Source organism: Capsella rubella, unplaced genomic scaffold, assembly GCF_000375325.1.
Source record: "Capsella rubella cultivar Monte Gargano unplaced genomic scaffold, Caprub1_0 scaffold_7, whole genome shotgun sequence".
Taxonomy (NCBI): domain Eukaryota; kingdom Viridiplantae; phylum Streptophyta; class Magnoliopsida; order Brassicales; family Brassicaceae; genus Capsella; species Capsella rubella.
This window is the reverse complement of record NW_006238917.1, coordinates 13,506,507-13,525,264: the sequence shown is the minus strand read 5'-3', so window position 1 is coordinate 13,525,264 and position 18,758 is coordinate 13,506,507. Positions and strand designations below refer to the sequence as shown.

Here is an 18,758-nt window from a genome sequence, read left to right as displayed (position 1 = left end):
ATGAAAAATGTTCATAAATAAAATCTCAATTTGTTTTCTTCTTTCAATGTGTGTGCAATCATTTTTTAGTATAGAAGAAATCATTTACAAATTTAAACATTTACAAGACTATAATTCACATTATTAGCCACCATTCTTTTAGCGTAACCATATTACTATTATTCAAGAAATAAATTATTACCCCCTAACCTTTTATGTATATTCTCATAAGTTTTGTTCTCACTAAAAGCAAGTTGAGAATATAAATGTGACGATGAAAATAGTTATTATTGTGATGCTGTAATAATCATCTCTAAAAGCGGCGATGTCGAACCCTATCAGCCCTAGGGTTTTGAGCGTGACAGATCAAGATGTGTGCATGGATGATGACGGTCGGCCACCAGAAAGAGTTGTGGGGTAGGTGAGTTTGTGGGTCGAGAAGGTGAGAAGTTCTAATGGCAGTGGGATTCCAGTTCCGGAGAAAGTTTTAGCGGCTGAGTTTGTGAAGTCAAGGATGCGTTTGGCGCTTCCGAATGGTGTGGAAGGGGAGCATGTGTGTGTTAGACTTGCCGAGACAGTTCTTCATGGTCCGGTATGACGCGGAGGATGATTACATGGCAGCAATGACGAGTGGTCCTTGGAGAGTATTTGGTAGTATCTTGATGGTGCAAGCGTGGTCACCGACTTTTAATCTCGTTTGTGAGGAGATTGTGACCACGCCGGTTTGGGTTAGAATTGCGCATATCCCCATTAGTTTCTATCACGAAACAATTCTCATGGGTATTGCTGAACGAGTTGGAAAGCCACTGAAGGTGGATCTCACGACGTTGAAGATGGAGAGAGCGAGTTTTGCTCATGTTTGTGTAGAGGTGGACCTAAGTAAGCCGTTAAAAGGTACGGTAGTAGTTAACGATGAACGGTATCATGTGTTTACAAAGGGTTAACAAACATATGTCCCACGTGTGGTGTGTATGGGCACACGGTGTATGCCTGTTTGAAGAAAATTGTAGAGCACCGTCGCAGCGTAGTACCGAGGAAGGTCAGGGTCAGCAAAAAGAAGTGAATAAAACGGATGGGCTTACAAAGGTGAGGAGTAAGAATAGGCGTGTCGTACCTTTGCAAGCTGGCGTGGTGTCCTAGGATTTAGGAGGGGAGCCGAGTCGACCACTAGTGGAGAATGCCCACATAAGTGGGACTGCTACTGTCGGTGTTGCAAATCGGTTTAGTGGTCTGCAAATGAATGAGGCACAGGCTGGGGAGCGGGATATCATGGTTGAGAGTGAGGCGAATAAAGAGAATGTGGATTGTCAAAATGTTGTGCGTTTTGGAGATGGAAGGAGCCAGACAGAGAAAAAAGTTAACGATTTGGGTAAAAGTCAAGGAGAGGTGTTAGAGCAGAGAATGCGCGGTAATAGAACATGGCGGAATGTTAGGCATAAAGGAAAGCAGTTAGAGCCACATGCTCCGGTGCGTGGCTTGATTTTTGGTCCCATACGAGGTAAGATGGGTAGTACAGCTTCTGGAAAACGCCTCCTAGTTGAAAATGAAAGTGTGGGTCAAAAGGGAGGAGTGTACATCTTGGAAAGTGGAAAAGACGGAGCTGAGAGAAGGCCGTTGTAGATCTTGGAGAAAACAATAGTTAGTATAAATGTTGAATCTAGTGGGAGTACAAGTTTTGAGCTTCCTTTTGAGGAGGGGTTGGTTGCTATGGAGAGGGAGAATGGGGATAAATATTTTTCCCTGTCTGTTCTTTATAAATTTAAAGAATTTATTTGAATTGTCTTTTATGTAACTGCCGGGGGCGAATAAACCCAAATTTCGACGATCGATATGATATATGTTGAAGAAATACGACACGTATGTCATTGCATTATTTGAAACGCATGCAGGAGGGGAACACACACAAAATATTTGTGAAAGGTTGGGTTTGGAGAATTTTTTAGAGTGGATGCGGAAGGAAAAATTGGAGGTCTATTGTTGCTGTGGAGATCCAGTGTTGGGAGAGTGTAAGTGCTGGCTTCGTGAAACCATGAAACCTTTAAGGATTTGTTGGCAGCGTTGTGGGATACAAGTGTTTCAACACCGCATGCGCTTAGTAAACTTCAATGGAAGCTTAAGAAGTGGAATAAAGAGGTGTTTGGTGATGTAAATAATCGGAAAGAGAGGTTGATGGGTGAGATTAAGGAGATCCAGGAGCGATTGGATGTGCAGCAGTCAAAAGATTTATTAGCTAAGGAGGAGCAGTTATGAAATCAGTTTGAGAATGTGCTAGAACAGGAGGAGGGTATTTGGTTCCAAAAATCGAGAGAGAAATTTGTTTTGTTGGGTGATAGAAATACATCTTTCTTTCATACGTCCACAATTATTCGGAGGAGGAGGAATCAAATAGAATTGTTGAAGGATGATGAAAACAGGTGGGTTTCGGAGAAGAATGCATTAGAGAAGTTGGCTCTAGATTACTATTCGAGGTTGTACTCTTTGGCAGATTTAGGAGAGGAGAGGGAAGTGTTGCCAAAAGATGGTTTTGTGAGCTTGAGTACGATGGAAAAGAATGCATTAGAAAAACCTTCCACGTCTGAGGAGGTGTTGGCTGCAGTTAAGAGTATGGGCCGGTTTAAAGCGCCAGGTTCGGATGGCTTTCAACTAGTGTTTTACCTAGATTGTTGGGAAGTTGTTGGAGGTTCAGTTTCAGATATTGTGTTGAAGTTCTTTGCTACATGAGTATTGCCGAGTTCAACAAATGATGTGTTGTTAGTCTTACTACCAAAAGTAGCAAATCCGGAACGAATAACACAATTTAGGCCGATAAGCTTGTGTAACGTGTTGTTTAAAGTAATCACAAAGATGATGGTGATTCGTCTGAAAGGGGTTGTCTCGAAGCTTATTGGTCCGGACCAAGTTAGTTTTATCCCCGGAAGGCTGATTATCGATAATATCGTTATCGTTCAGGAAGCAGTTCATTCAATGTGTCGGAAAAAGGGCGTAAAGGTTGGATGTTATTGAAGTTGGATCTTGAGAAGGCTTATGATCGTAAACGGTGGGATTTTTTAGAGGAGATGTTGGAAGTAGCAGGGTTATCCATTGAGTGGGTACGGCGTTTAATGGAATGTGTTACAAAACCGTTAATGACTATTTTGTGGAACGGAGAAAAAATTGAACCGTTTCAACCAGCTTGTGGTTTACGCCAAGGAGATCCTCTTTCTCCATATTTATTTGTGCTTTGTCTTGAGAGGTTGTGTCATCTAATTGACGCAGAGGTGAACAAAGGGAGTTGGTAACCGGTCAAACTTTCGAGAGGGGGTCCGAAACTGTCTCATGCGTGCTTTGCGGATGATATCATTTTATTTGCAGAAGCGTCTGTTACTCAAATTCGAGTGATTCGGAACGTTTTAGAGCGGTTTTGCTTAGCTTCGGGAAAAAAATAATTTTAGAAAAAATCAAAAATATTTTTCTCTCAAAATGTAAGCCGAGATATGGAGAGGCTGATTAGTTTGGAAAGCGGGATTAGCTCTACGAGGCAGTTGAGAAAGTATTTAGGAATGCCTATTTTACATAAGCGAATACATAAGGAGACTTATGGGAAGGTGTTGGAGAAGGTCTCATCTAAACTGTCCGGTTAGAAGAGCCGCATGTTGAGCCTAGCAGGCCGGATTACTTTATCGAGGACGTTTATATGGGGTGGAACATCTGAGAAGAAGAAACTTCATTTGGTAGCATGGAAGAAGATCTTCCAACCAAAATCAGAAGGTGGTTTGGGCTTACAATAAGCGAAGGACATGAACAGAGCTCTCCTTGCTAAGGTGGGCTGGAGACTGCTTAGGGATGAGACGAGTTTATGGGCGAAGGTTTTCAGAAGTAAGTATAAGGTGGGTGATGTTCACGATTACTTATGGGTTGTGCCAAAAGCTACATTGTCATCAACTTGGCGGAGTGTGGGTGTTGGTTCAAGAGAAGTTGTTTCACGTGGCTTGGGTTGGGTGCCGGGAGATGGGAGATTAATATTGTTTTAGTCGGATCGATGGATTTTACCGGAGCCTCTATCGAGCTTTATTTTGGTTCCTTTGCCAACAGATGAGGCAAGTATGGAGGTTGAGGATTACTATCTCCCCGAGAATAATTTACAACAGTTGTATGCCGTGGTTCTATCTCCCCGAGAATAATTTACAACAGTTGTATGCCGTGGTTATTGAGAGATCAGTTGTCTTGGCTGGGAAACTCCAATGGTTGTTTTAGTGTGGGTTCCACTTATGCTCTCTTGACGCAGGACAACGCTGCTAGGCCGTGTATGGAACGATTTTTAAACGGATTTGGGCTGTCGAGGTACTGGAGAGAATCCGAGTCTTTCTCTGGCTCGTTTCTCACCAAGTGATTATGACTAATATGGAAAGAGTCCGGCGGCATTTAGCGGAGAGTGCAGTTTGTTCAGTGTGTCGAGGAGGTTAGTTATAACTCATAAAAAGGTTACCCTCCTTTATTATAGCACATGATAAATAAAGGAATATTCTTTCCAGCAAAAAGAATACTACTTCCGAAAAATTTTCCGCCAAATTTTCCGTCAAAAAGTTTCCCGCCAAAATATGTCAGCCAAATTTTTCCGCATTTCCTTAAAAAACTATGTAAATGTTTTTAAATCCCTTAAAATTCCTCTAAAACCCCTTGTAAATCTTTTAAAAGTCATCCAAAACCTTTCAAAACTTGAGTAAACCGTTTAAAACCATTATAAATCATTTTATAACATTTATAAACACTTGTAAACCCCTTATAACTCCTTTAATAAAAACTTTTGTAAACTTCTTAAACCCTTTAAAAACATTATAAATCCTTAAAAACCATTTTAAAAAACTTGTAATACCTTTAAAAAATTTTGTAAACCCTTAAAAACCCTTTTTTAACTTCTAAAACCCTTTTAATCGCTTGTAAATTCTTTAAAACTATTTTTAAATCTTTTTAAATATCTTTCAAAATCCTTGTAAATCCTTCTAAAACCGTTTTTAAATCCTTGTATGCCTTTAAAAACACTTGTAAATCCTTTTAAAAAACTTTTAAAAATCCTTGTAAATTTTTAAAATCTTTTAAAAATCCTTGTAAATCCTTTTAAAACTGTTATAAACTTATAAAAAATTTTAAAAACCCATTGTAAATCATTTAAAAACCATTCAAAAACCTTTGTAAGCTTCTAAAACCATTTAAACCCCATTACAAATATTTTTAAAAAAACCATTTAAAAACTCTTGTAAATCCCTTTAAAAACCCTTGTAAACTCTTTAAAAGACCCTTTGTAAATCCTTAACAAACTTTGGCGGGGAAACAAACCAAATAGTGGATTTTGGGAAACTAAAGTGTATGATTTGATTGATATGGCAACCACAACGAACAATATTCTCTTAAAATTCTTGACTTTGCGGTAATATTTTTGGAAAGTCAGAATTCTTTTTCTATTATTAATTGAAACGATACATATGAAGAGTTACATATCTATATATATAAAGGTAACTTTTTCTCTCTTCTCCTTATGCCACATCATCTTCCACATCATCTTTCACATCAGCTGCCACATCATCATTCATCTTAATTTTTTACATTGATTTAGAATTATATCACTTTAGTTTTTAATTTCTTTTCTACCTCATAACTTAGCCTTTATTTTATTTTTATATCCAATAGTGGTTTTAAGAAAATAAATAATATAGTAAAAACATTTATGTCCAAAATAAATAAAACAAGTATCTATTTATAAAGTAATGATCAATTTTTTATTAATGGGGCTAAATACAAAACAAAATACAAAAAAAGATATTTATACTATACAGATAGATATACCACTAAATTGATGTCATCCAAGCCACATCAAACGAGAACACAACCGATTTAAGGCATAAGAAGTAGAAAAAAAAAACTAAAAAGTAAAATAAAAACACTTGGATAAATAATTAAGTGGATTCACCAGAACAATTTGGCCTACAAGAATTGAAGGCTTTTGAAATGTAAGGTTCTAAGAGCTACTATTTGACCTAAATCAAAGTTAAACAAATAACAATAAAAATTTCATATACTAAATTAATACAAAAACAAGAGTAAAAACAAAAAAAAATAAACAAAAAAACAAAGAAAAATCAAATATAAATTTTAAAATATAAAAAAATAATTATAAAACTCTCGCGCGCAGCGCGGATCAACAACTAATAATCAATATATTAAAGACCTCCTTTTGTTACTTCCATTAACAAAACTTTGAAGAAGACGAAAGATCTTTACCCTAACCTCTTAAAACTTTTTCTATTCAAAACAAAAAAGATTAAAACCGTGCTAACCGATTACATCTCTGATTTAACTCCAAGAAAGAGTGATTGGATCATAAGGGTCAACGTTTTGAGAACTTGGCATACTTCTGATTTTTTACAAAGAGGGTTTTTGTTGTCGCTGATGTTAAGGTAATTTACTTTTCTTAGGTCACATTTACTCGTATACTAGCAGATTAGTTATTGAATTAGGTTTAATTAATCGAACAAACCATTTTTTTTAGGGTGATAGAGTTGAGATGACAATAGCTCCTGGTATCAAGAATCCTGAATTACCACGACACATTTATGATGGTGAGTGGTATGATTTAAGATACTTTAAACTCATTAGTCTGATATTGAAGCAGAGGAATACCAGTCATCCTTACCAGATCAAACTAACTGAGAAGACTGAAACTACTACATGTTTGAAGATTTCAACCATGTTGCTAGAGAGTTGCTAGAAAGTTGCTTCCATCAAACAACGCATATGGTTAGTGCTCTAAATTCTGAATTCTTATCAATAGTGTAACAACCCATCCCACTGGGAACCCCTGCCACATGGTACACCCCGCCACATGGCAGCTACAAGCGCTGCAGCGCATCGACCCTAACCTCTCTCATGTGGGCCCAAACTGCGCAGCCCACTGCTCGCAGCCTCTTGGCCCACCAGGTAGGTTATTGGTGCGCCTGGCGTTCCTCGAACCCAGGTCCTCACCCTTTAACAACCTTCCCACTTGACAAGTTGTTACCAATTGAACTATGTAACAACCCGTCATGTGGGATCATCCACCATGTGGCACACCCCGCCACATGGCATCCTTACAGCGCTACAACGCTTGTAGCTGCCATGTGGCGGAATGTGCCATGTGGCAGGGGTTCCAACCGGCATGGGTTGTTACATAAAAAGTCGACTTTTTATGTAACAACCCGCCCTGTGGGATCATCCGCTATGTGGCACACCCCGCCACATGGCATCGACCCTAACCTTTCTCCTGGGGGCCCAAACTGCGCAGCCCACTTGCTCGCAGTCTCCTGGCCCACTAGGTAGGTTATTGGTGCGCCTTGCGTTACTCGAACCCTGGTCCTCACCCTTTAACAACCTTCCCACTTGACAAGTTGTTACCAATTGAAGAATTGTGAGACCCCGGTTGCGGAGAGGTTTAAATGAATTGATTTGGCCACCTATGTCACCAAAGTGTACTTATCTTTTCGGTCAAGGTTCCTGAGAGAACTCCACAGTTAAGCGTGCTTATGCTGGAGTAGTCAAAGGATGGGTGACCTTCCGGGAAGTGGTTGTCGGAACTGTGTGAGTGAGGCCAAAACACAGGGAAAGATCATGTGGTGATTTGTAGGGTCGCTAAACAAGACTTTAAACCTCCCGGACGTAGCAAACCGATTGTCGGGTATTAATGGGCTCATGGGCCTAGTGAGAGGACGTGAGGCCCATTAAGAGAGATGGGCCCATGGGCTGGTGGTGAACATGAGGCCCACTGGAGAGATGGCGGTCGGGGTGTTACAAGTGATATTAGAGCCGAACCCAGACAAGTGTGGAGTGGTGGGCTCACACTGTCAGGGGGTAACGATCGTTGTGCGCAACGAGGACGTTGCGATCTGTTAGTGGGGGAGAATTGTGAGACCCCAGTTGCGGAGAGGTTTAAATGAATTGATTTGGCCACCTATGTCACCAAAGTGCACTTATCTTTTCGTTCAAATGTCCTGAGAGAACTCTATAGTTAAGCGTGCTTATACTGGAGTAGTCAAAGGATGGGTGACCTTCCGGGAAGTGGTTGTCGGAACTGTGTGAGTGAGGCCAAAACACAGGGAAGATCATGTGGTGATTTGTAGGGTCGGTAAACAAGACTTTAAACCTCCCGGACGTAGCAAACCGACTGTCGGGTATAAATGGGCTCATGGGCCTAGTGAGAGGACGTGAGGCCCATTAAGAGAGGTGGGCCCATGGGCTGGTGGTGAACATGAGGCCCACTGGAGAGATGGCGGTCGGGGTGTTACAAGGCAGCAGTTCAATTGGTAACAACTTGTCAAGTGAAAAGGTTGTTAACGGGTGAGAACCTGGGTTCGAGGAACGCCAGGCGCACCAATAACCTACCTGGTGGGCCAGGAGGCTGCGAGTAGTGGGCTGCGCAGTTTGGGCCCACAGGAGAGAGGTTAGGGTCGATGCGCTGCAGCGCTTGTTGCTGCCATGTGGCGGGGTGTGCCATGTGGCAGGGGTTCCCACCGGGATGGGTTGTTACAAATAGTTACATGGTTTAATCCTGACTATTAAGAGTATTTAGTTATAAAATTGAATTTTTGTTCTGTGTTTGATTTCTAAGCTGCATTGTTGATATTGGTGAAGTAAAAAAGAAGAGGATTCTAAAGTAATTATAGCTAAATATTTTTGTTTATTCTTTAATTAAACAAGAATCTTACATTTACTATTTATAAGATTACACATATTGTGCTTAGTTATGTGAAAACATATATAAAACATCTGATTTATATTTTGGTTGAAGCTATATAGGCACTTAAGCTTAGAACTTATATATCATACTTTGAATAAGGTTGATGTAGACCGAAAGTATAATAGTTTTAGCAAATGATTTCATTGGTTTCAAGCATAAAGCAATTTCGGATTTGTATAGATGATGGGCCTGTATTTATTTTTAATTTGCTCAAAATAATGGGCCTTTACCATATTTATGGATCTGCATGAAAGATAAATCAGTAGTTCTCAATTGAATTGTTTAACGATTTGTGCAAATATCTAAAACTGATTATTTTTGTAACTTAATTTCAATAACATAAATGACAAAATAAATAAAAGATCTTTAATCTCGCTACTCTTCAAACTCTTTCTCTATTTACAAAACGTAATCACCCTAACCATGAAAATTGATTACATCTCCGAGCTAACCCCACAAAGAAGCGAGTGGAGGATAAGGGTCAAGGTTTTGAGTACTTGGATAATTTTTGATGATATGATGAAGAGGGTAATTTTTCTAGTGGACGAGAAGGTAAATTATTTTATATTATGTAACATAAACGGGAGTAAATTTTATTTCTTGATTCGATTTAAGTTAAAGTATTAAGAGCAACTATTTTTATAGGGGGATAGAATTGAGATGACTATAGCTTCTGATTTGAAGAACCCTGATATCATAACTATTATAGAAGATGCTTACTGGTTTCATATCTCGGACTTCAGACTCATCACTCCTATGTTGAGACAGAGTAACACGAACCATCGTTACCAAATCAAGGCCACAATGAAGACTGAAATGAAATTTTATTTCCCATTAGTAGATCAATTCTTTTTAAGGTTTCAAGATTTCACACATGTGGCAAAACAGTTGCTTCCCTCAAAAACCACGTACGGTATGTTCTTTGTAACGGTGTTTAGTTTTAAAACTACATATTTATGTATTGCATAGTTACATTTACATTATATAATTTTTTGTATCTATTTATTAGATTTCTATGACCGTATAGTAGAAATGGGTGAAGTTAATCATGAAGATTATATTGTTGATGTCCATGGACAGACTTCTATTGTCAATAGTTTAGTTTTCAAAATCATTAATGGGAGGTGTCTAAACTTATATTTCTGCCGTCGATATAAACTACTTGATCAACTCTTCCATCTTTGTTCTTCACACCAGGAATGAAGTACTTATCTATATATATAAAGTTAACTTTTCTCTCTTCTACTTAAGCCACCTCATTATCCTAATCATCATCCACCTCATTTTATTATTTAATTTCAAGAATTAATTATACCATTTTATCATTTAATTTTAAGATTTAGATATATGTAAAAAAGTTTTTCTAAAAGAAATATGAAAGGTCTTTTCTTATTGTTCATTTTATTATTTAATTTTAAGAATTAATTATATCATTTTCTCATTTAATTTTAATATTTAGAAATATGTAAATAAGATTTTCTAAAAAAAATATGAAAGACCTTTTCTTATATTTTATATTACAAAACTAAAAATATAATTGATTAAAAAATAAAAAAATTACTAACTATCGATTATACTAACTAATATATAAACGATAGATTCCTTATAAGTTTTAAGTGATGTTTTATATTGAATATATATCAATTACAAATATTATGACCCAAAATTTGATTATATTTACATAATGTAAACCTAAATTATAATGGTATTTAACGGAAATAGAACAAAATGTAAGAAATTTTGAGAATAGAAATCTATCTAATTTATGTCTCACAAAATTCTGCAACATAAATGAGATAGGTTGGGACGAAACATGAATTCTCATTTTAAAAACACGTATAAAAATGGTGACAATAAAAATAATATTTCTGTAAAGGTTTCCAATATGAATTTAACTAATTTTGTTCAGCACATTATGGTAAACTAATAAACAAAATAAATAATTAACAATATTTCATAAACATTGAAAAAAACATAATTAAATGAAATGAACTAAATAAGTATATATAAAGTAAATTATACTAATATGCTTAATTTTAAAATTGTTCCATATGAAAATACAAAAATATATAAAACAGAAAATCAGAGAGGAATATATAATAGTATAAAAATGATCATAACGAGATATAAATTACGTCAAATCCAAAAAAATAAAAATATAAAACAAAAAATTAAATTATGAGAATATATAAAGAGATAATATAACCAATAAAAAATAGAAAAATCTGCCCGAAACCCACAAATCATTTTCATCTTTCGAGCCAACATATTAAAAAGCCCACAATATTAACATCTAGATCTATATCTGGTAGGAACCCTAATAACACATGTTTCTCTATGATTCTCCACCGCACTTCCGTTTACACCCACACATCGACCTATACTATACACACTCAATTTGTCAGCTACTAACGAAGGTAAAACTCAACAGGTTTTCTATACAAACACAATCTAAGAAAAGAAAAAAATATATATGCTATAGGGAAAAAACAAGTAGGAAATAGAATACGGACCAAATACTCATAAACAATATAATAAAACTCATGCGCGTAGCGCGGGCAACTGACTAGTTTGTCATATAAGAAGAGATGTTTGTTGAGAAGTTCATGCATTATTGGAAATATTGTGGACACCATCTCACATATACAGTAAATCAGGCCCTTTGTTTGGCGTTTTGTGTTTCTGGAGAGTGTCTAAATACCAAAGTAAGTACTTATTGTTTATACTTAAATTCATTATACAAAGATTCAGAGTTATAACTCTTTTACCTTAGTCCATCTGTTTTGGAACAATGTAGGTATTACATGCATTAGAAATTATACTTGCATGGACATGGAGCCATACTTTATGCCGTGAAATTCATTTACTCATTTCCGTTATACTTTATGCAGTGAAATTCTGTTAAAAATATAAAAATTATTAAAACATTATTATATGCTTTTAACCTAAAATGGAATATTATTAAGGAATAAATTGTTACCTGTTAGAACCTTACATTTCAAAAGCCTTCAATTCTTGTAGGCCAAATTATTCTGGTGAATCCACTTGTTTATTTATCAAAGTGTATTCATTTTACTTTTTAGTTTTTTCTTCTACTTCTTATGCCTAAAATCGATTGTGTTCTCGTTTGATGTGCCTTCGGATGACATCAATTTAGTGGTATATCTATATGTATAGTATAAATATCCTTGTTTTGTATTTTGTTTTGTATTTAGCCCCATTAATAAAAAAAAAAAATTGATCATTACTTTATAAATATATACTTGTTTTATTTATTTTGGACATAAATGTTTTTTACTATATTATTTATTTTCTTAAAACCACTATTGAATATAAAAATTAAATAAAGGCTAAGTTATGAGGTAGAAAAGAAATTAAAAACTAAAGTGTTGTAATTCTAAATCAATGTAAAAAATTAAGATGAATGATGATGTGGCAGCTGATGTGGAAGATGATGTGGCATAAGGAGAAGAGAGAAAAAGTCAACTTTATATATATAGATAAGAGTTTATAGAAGATGGAAATAAACTAGATGTCGAGAGGTGACGAGTCCATCGTAGAAGATCACAAAAGAATTAGTAGTTAAATGCGATTGAGTATAAATGAATATAACTTAAAAAGATAATGATATGACTAAATTTTGAAATATTTGAGATATCATTTATTGTGTGAAATGAAGTGAGTTTTTTTAAAAACTCATGACATACTACTAGATTCAGAGTCGGACTTAACTGTTAAGATAAGATAGACACATTCATAACTTGGTCGAGAGTTCTCTTTTACTACATTACACTTTTCCGATGGATATAAAGCAAGTTTGATGATATTATATATGTATCTTTACACTTAATGATGTATATGAGGCTCGGTAAATTGGTGTTATATATAGAACGGTGTTATATTTGTATCAACATCTAATCATAAAGGATATCTACAATTAAGATCATGAGCTGGTCGTCGATGCCATTTACTCTTCTCGCAAATCTTTTCAAGTAATTTTTGTTACCATGTAATAATATTAAATCATTTATTTGTCAAGAAAATACTATCGCCAACAATTTATATGTTGTATATCGCTTAAAATTTTTAGTTTAGTGTTTAATTATATAGCTTTTATCTTTTATAATTTAAATAATTATAATTATGCTCAAAAATTAATATTGATAGAAGAAATTTTAAATTAAATTCCCGCGCAACGCGTTGGTTCACAATCTAGTGATTATACAAGGAGAGGGTAATGTAAGGTCTGTTACTATAGGCATGTTCACAAATATATCTAAATATCTAATACTATTTTAATTGGAAATATCAGCAATAAAAAAAGAAAATTCTCGTATCGAAATAAATGAAACTGCATGTTGTCTTCTGTAATTATCTTAAGACGTATGTAATGTAAATTTGTTAAGATTGTATAGTTTACAAAGTTTTGATATGTTTTGGGAACAAAGCCCAAATTTAGTCTTTAGCTAGTCAGGATTAAGATTGTATAGTTTACAAAGTTTTGATATGTTTTAGCTATTAAAGTTTTGTTAATGGAATTAACAAAAGGAGGTCTTTAATATATTGAATATATGTAACTTTTCATATGTATCGTTTCAATTAATAATATGAAAAAGAATTCTGACTTTCCAAAAATATTACCGCAAAGTCAAGATTTTTAAGAGATTATTGTTCGTTGTGGTTGCCATATCAATCAAATCATAGACTTTAGTTTCCCAAACAAAATCCACTATCTGGTTTGTTTTCCCGCCAAATTTTTTAAAATGATTTTAAAGGGTCTTTTAAAAGGTTTACAAGGTTTTTAAAGGGATTTACAAGAGTTTTTAAATGGTTTTTAAATGATTTGTAATGGTTTTTATAGGGGTTTAGAAGCTTACAAAGGTTGGAGAGTTAAATAAACAAAATTGGAGAGTTCCTGTTGGGATTGCGAAAGAAGACCATCTCATTAATATGTGTTTTGAGTAACTCGTATGATTACAATTACATATGTGTACATTTTCAATGATTGGATTAAAAAGCAGGAAATGTATTCCAAACAAGTTTGCTCAGATACTCTGTTTTCTACAACACATGTTAAGGGAAAAAAGAAACAGAGTGGAGTTGTTGATTTCATCATACATTGAACTTCTATAGAAATCTCACCAAAACTCATAACGGAAGAAGACACCGAACAAATATGTGAAAAACAAACTCGCAAATTTCACAATTCCGAAAATACGAATTTTGTACGAGTCTTCGATCGATTGATGCCACTATCAGAAACAGAATAACTACCTACAGAGATGCAAATCCTTCCATTGCTTCGCTCATGCTTCCACTTTGGTTCTCCTCTTCATAATCCTTTGACAAACGACTGTTACTTTTTTTTCTTTTGGTTAAAAGGTCAAGTTTTTATGTAAATAATATTGTTATGGTAACATAATCTGTCAGCATTAAAAACATAATCTGTTAGCATTAAAAACTGTAGATATATTTCCCATTTCTGTAGATATTTTTGACCAAAAAAAAAAAGTTTTCCTTCTGTATAAATAATCACACATAATTTTCTAAAATTTAGAACACAAAAACAAAACAAAAATGGTTTCAAACGTCAAAAATCGTTTGTTATTAGTGATTTTACTTGGTGTTGTCGTTCTTTCATCATCTACAAGGTTTAGTAAGAAGGTTACAAGTAGCCAAATCAACACCATCTGCACATATAGTGGACTTGATGCTTCATTCTGCTTTAAGTTGTTGAAATCGTCCCCAAAAATTGCAGCATTGGATCCTGCTGGCCTTGTCAAATATTTAGTCAACTACGATTCTCCAAAACATTTAGATATGCTGAAGCAATTCCAGTCGCTCTTCAACAGCACAACCGATCGCAGCGCTAAAGGTTCCTATCAGGTATGCGTAGACACGTTTGACAAAGCTACTAGTTGTCGTGTGACGCCCTCGCAGATTTGGGATATAAGGACTATTTCGGACTTCAAGAGGACGTTCAATGTATAAAAGACATGTCGGATGAGTGTGAAATGGAGCTGTCAACTTTCAAACCTAACCCACAACTCGTCAAACAAGTTTCTAATGTCAAAAAACTTTCTCATATAATTATGGTTACCGTGCAATCTTTTCTGCAAAAATAAGAAGAAAAAAAACGTTTTATCTAAGTTTCGGGATTGTGTTATTGAAAACAAAGTTATTTTAGTTTCGGTACCGTACCAAGTCCAGTTTGTCTCTTTGTTCTTTTCTCCACCGTCAAAGCCAAAGCTTAATACTTGTGTATCGCCTGAGAAATATGACTTCTCCGGGAAAATCTCCGAGATCCGACCGGAAATCACCGGAGGTTGTGACCGTGCAGCCGTCTTCTCCCAGATTCCCTATCGGCACACCTACTGCTGGAGCAAAACGTAAGATCGGGATCGCAGGAGACCTCATACAGTGGCTGAGGAAGAGGGAGACAAGGATGAGTACCATGATGCTCCGGATAAGCAGCAGCATCAAGGTTGACTTTGAATGTAGGTCAATTTCAGTTAACTTAGGAATACGTTTCTTTTGGCTTAGGGTACAGAAATTGTGTCGTCATTGAAGAATGTTACGTATTATAAGGCAACAACATTACTATGCTCTGATAAAGATTTGACACCTTTAATACTACTTTCAGTCTTAAGGTTTTGTATAAGGAAATTTCAGACTTACACAACCACATTCAAATGTTCATTACAACATTACATAAAATATAAAATAATCATAGACCTAACTCGTATGGAACTCCAGTAGAGTTGATCCATAAATTTCCCTGAATAAGTTTTTCGACCGTAAAACTTGCAGCTTCACTCATATCAATAATTCTTTTATAACCTTTCCAGTTGACTCTTTTGCTTGTATCTGCTCCCGGGCCTGTGTTTCTGTATTCACCATAATACAGAGTTGTCAGTGTTACCAAATCCTTTACGTCCCATGGCAGCCAGCCAGCTGGATCAATGATTTTGTCCAAAAGACACTCCATGAATACAACTCTAGAAAATGCCCGCCATGGACGTCCCAAATACATCTTTACAGTTCCATTGGTTAGTCTAAGATCGGAACCTGCGGTTATGTTGCATCTCTGGAACGAAAACCCTGACTAATCAGACTTTTTCTCGCGAGATTGTGCGGTCAGAACATTGTTTTGTTGTTTAGCCGGTTTACGTGCCTCAATTTGGCAGTATTGAAAGACAGCCGTTGCGTGTCCGCAGATAAAATCCACTGTTCCTGTAATATGACATTCCCGATAAAATTGTCTACCTGAATAAGCATACAGAGAATCTTGGAATGCATCAATCTTGCAGCGATATACGACTACTCTTTCAGCGCTTATGCGGAGAGCCACTGCCGGCCCTTTTTGTGGCCCAGCGGTATTTTGAATGCACAAATCTTGTGCTATAAACCCAAATCCGTCGACACCTGCATAGGAATCTTAGTATTAGTAATCTTGTGCCATATAACTTTGTAACAAATAAAAGCATGAAACAAGTAATCATGTTATGAGAAGAAGCAGAGAAACGTTCAACAGAGGACAAAGTCATGGAGGTACAAGAGCGGGAGAATCCAAACGTGGAGGCGGACAAACTGGTGAAAATTAAAAAATCAGCTGAAAGGAAACCAAGGAGAATAGAAAACTGGTTGTCTGGTTCAATATTTGGCACTGGAGATTGAGTAGAAGGTATAGGAAAATTAGACATAATACTCAGGGTTCATATGTGGCTGCCAAAGACACATGTCACCACATGATCATCTAAGTAATTATGCAGAAGTGTCTTGAGGAAACATGTAAAGTTATTGTGGTAGATTAGACACAATCAATCAGTTTGAGAAGAGGGTTTTGGTTGCAAGATGACAAGTGTCTAAACTCTCACGACAAAAAAGACAGTGATGAAGAGTGTTACCAAGTGTCGCCGTGTCAAAACTCTTGGTGTCGTCGCTGTTCAAATTTCCGGTGAGAATTGTCAAGTCTTGTCCGTCGCCAATTATAGTTATATTGGATTTCTTAACCCCGACCCGAACCACTTCTCTGTACACTCTTCTTTTGACATATATTACAAATCGCTTCATACTGTTCTCCGGAGCAGCTGCAACTGCTCCGTTCACAGTGGTGAAGTGACCTGTGCCGTCCTTGGCAACAATGAAGTCGGCGCCTTTATCCTTAGGCACCTTCAAGAAAACAAGTGAAATACAATGAGCTAACCCGCGTTTTAAATATTATGTTATATGGAAAAAGTGACAAATATGAGAACAAAATCCAAGTTATTGGGCTTCAAATCTTTGTATTATAATAAAGGCCAGTTCATATAAGACTTTATTTTTGGGCCTTTTATTGTGGGCTAAATTTGCTTTTTCTAATAAAATTCAAACAAACATTTTTCTAAACAAAAAAATAATCAGGGAAAAATAATGGGAATTTTATATTATCTACTACACAATGGTGGGACCCTTACGTAAAATATCACATTTCACAATTTTTTTCCCATATACCACATTGTTGTGGTAGTGATAAGATATTTGGACAATTTTACCCTTCATTTAATGGTAGAAGAAAAATTTGTTTACAACAAATTAACAATATAATCATGGATTTTGTCTATCACAAATATTACTATAATGATTATAATTTATTTGTTTTCCTATTTTATATTAGTTATTATTAATAAGAGTTGAGATTCAGTTATCATTATTAATAGTTGGCATAGATATGTCCCTAATTTACAGTATATTTGATTGTCTCATAAATATGTTTTTATTTGTATGTGGAGACAAAATAATAAAATATTAAAGAAAATATGTTTATAGACGATCTAAGAATCACATACTATATAAGAACAATGGACAAAAACACATAATTATCATGGACAAAAATATATCGTGGACAAAAATATATACCAAAACTATATTTACATCCTTTCCATCATTGATATCATTTTCAGAAACTATCTTTGCTTACCTATACAAACAATAGACAAGAGTTATTATTGAAAATATTTTCATAAACTCATTGTTATACAATTGATAATTTTTATAGACAATATGTCGATCAAAAATTAATTCTTATGGTGGACATATGATTTATATATATTTTCTCGTGGACAAATTTCTAGATCTGGTTCTCATCTTCTTTTTCACATATTTCTATCCAATGGATTTTAAATAAAAACAAACTTATTAATCAAATCGGTTTGAATCATAAAACATAAGAAGAATAGATACTTACCAAGTTGAAAGAAGATCTTGAGAAGAGGGGGAATAAGGAGAACTCCATCGATTTTGGTCAATCTACGTTGATAAATGGAGGGCGGCGGAATCATGTGAAATCGATTTGATTTGATTGTGAGGAAGAACAAAAAATGGTAAATTTTAAAAAATTAGCAGAGATAAAATGGAGGTTTTGTTGGAAAGTGAGAGAGAAGTTGAGTTAGCAAGAGAAAGAGAGGACAATGAGGTTTTTTGGTTTTGTTGGTGTCGTGGAGTTTGGGAGAGAAATGAGAGATGATAAGGTATAGGGTAAAATAGTCTTTTTCTCTTTATGAAAGTGGTAGTGTAGAAAAGATTTTTAAAATGTGGTAGATTTCAAAAGAAAAAAATGAAATGTGGTAGTTTCTTTAAAATTCCCAAAAATAATTTTAACTGGAGAAATAAACCAACTTTTCAAAGAACATGGTCCGTCGGAAGTAACAAACCAAAGCTCAGAGCTAATTGGTAAAGTTGATAACTTTACTTTTTTCTTCTCATATTTCAACAGTTTTAGTGAACCGAAGACAAACACGGAAATAATTTTTTGGCTGATGAGAGTATTCAAAATTCTGATTCTAATCATCAAATTCGAAAATAGTTATAAAAAAAAAAGAATCATAAAAAAGGGCAACTTTCAAGGTAGGCTGAAATCGAATGAAACCCTAAGTTGAAAAGGAGAGAAACTAGGAAGACATCTCCCTCCGGTTTTGAACAATAACGATGAAATCGGATCATTTCAGATCTCGAAGCGTCGGTGTTTAAAGGAAGCAGATTCTTGTTGAAACACCGG

At 35.4% G+C, this 18,758-nt stretch overlaps 2 protein-coding genes and 1 pseudogene across 4 annotated transcripts; 2 read left to right on the top strand and 1 right to left on the bottom strand.

Annotated features, from left to right (window-relative positions):
* The first annotated feature begins 530 nt into the window (after positions 1-530).
* On the top strand, positions 531-1,599 carry LOC17878355. Its single transcript, XM_023778530.1, has 3 exons — positions 531-898; positions 990-1,065; positions 1,120-1,599. Exons 1-3 carry the CDS (start codon positions 531-533, stop codon positions 1,597-1,599), a joined length of 924 nt encoding a protein of 307 aa, XP_023634298.1.
* A 12,684-nt stretch (positions 1,600-14,283) lies between these two features.
* Positions 14,284-14,918, top strand: LOC17880067 (annotated as a pseudogene).
* Positions 14,919-15,445: 527 nt separating this feature from the next.
* LOC17879320 (probable pectinesterase 56) lies at positions 15,446-18,196 on the bottom strand. 3 transcript variants are annotated; one of them, XM_023779139.1, is made up of 4 exons: positions 17,949-18,196; positions 16,630-16,894; positions 15,791-16,147; positions 15,446-15,609 (listed from the first exon to the last, which is right to left on the bottom strand). In XM_023779139.1, the coding sequence occupies exons 1-3, from the start codon at positions 17,994-17,996 to the stop codon at positions 15,828-15,830; spliced, it is 633 nt and encodes a 210-aa protein (XP_023634907.1). In that variant the 5' UTR covers positions 17,997-18,196; the 3' UTR covers positions 15,446-15,609; positions 15,791-15,827. The 3 variants fall into 3 exon arrangements, with proteins under 3 accessions (XP_023634907.1, XP_023634906.1, XP_023634908.1); XM_023779138.1 differs by having other exon boundaries at positions 15,446-16,147; XM_023779140.1 differs by having other exon boundaries at positions 15,446-16,123.
* Positions 18,197-18,758: the final 562 nt, after the last annotated feature.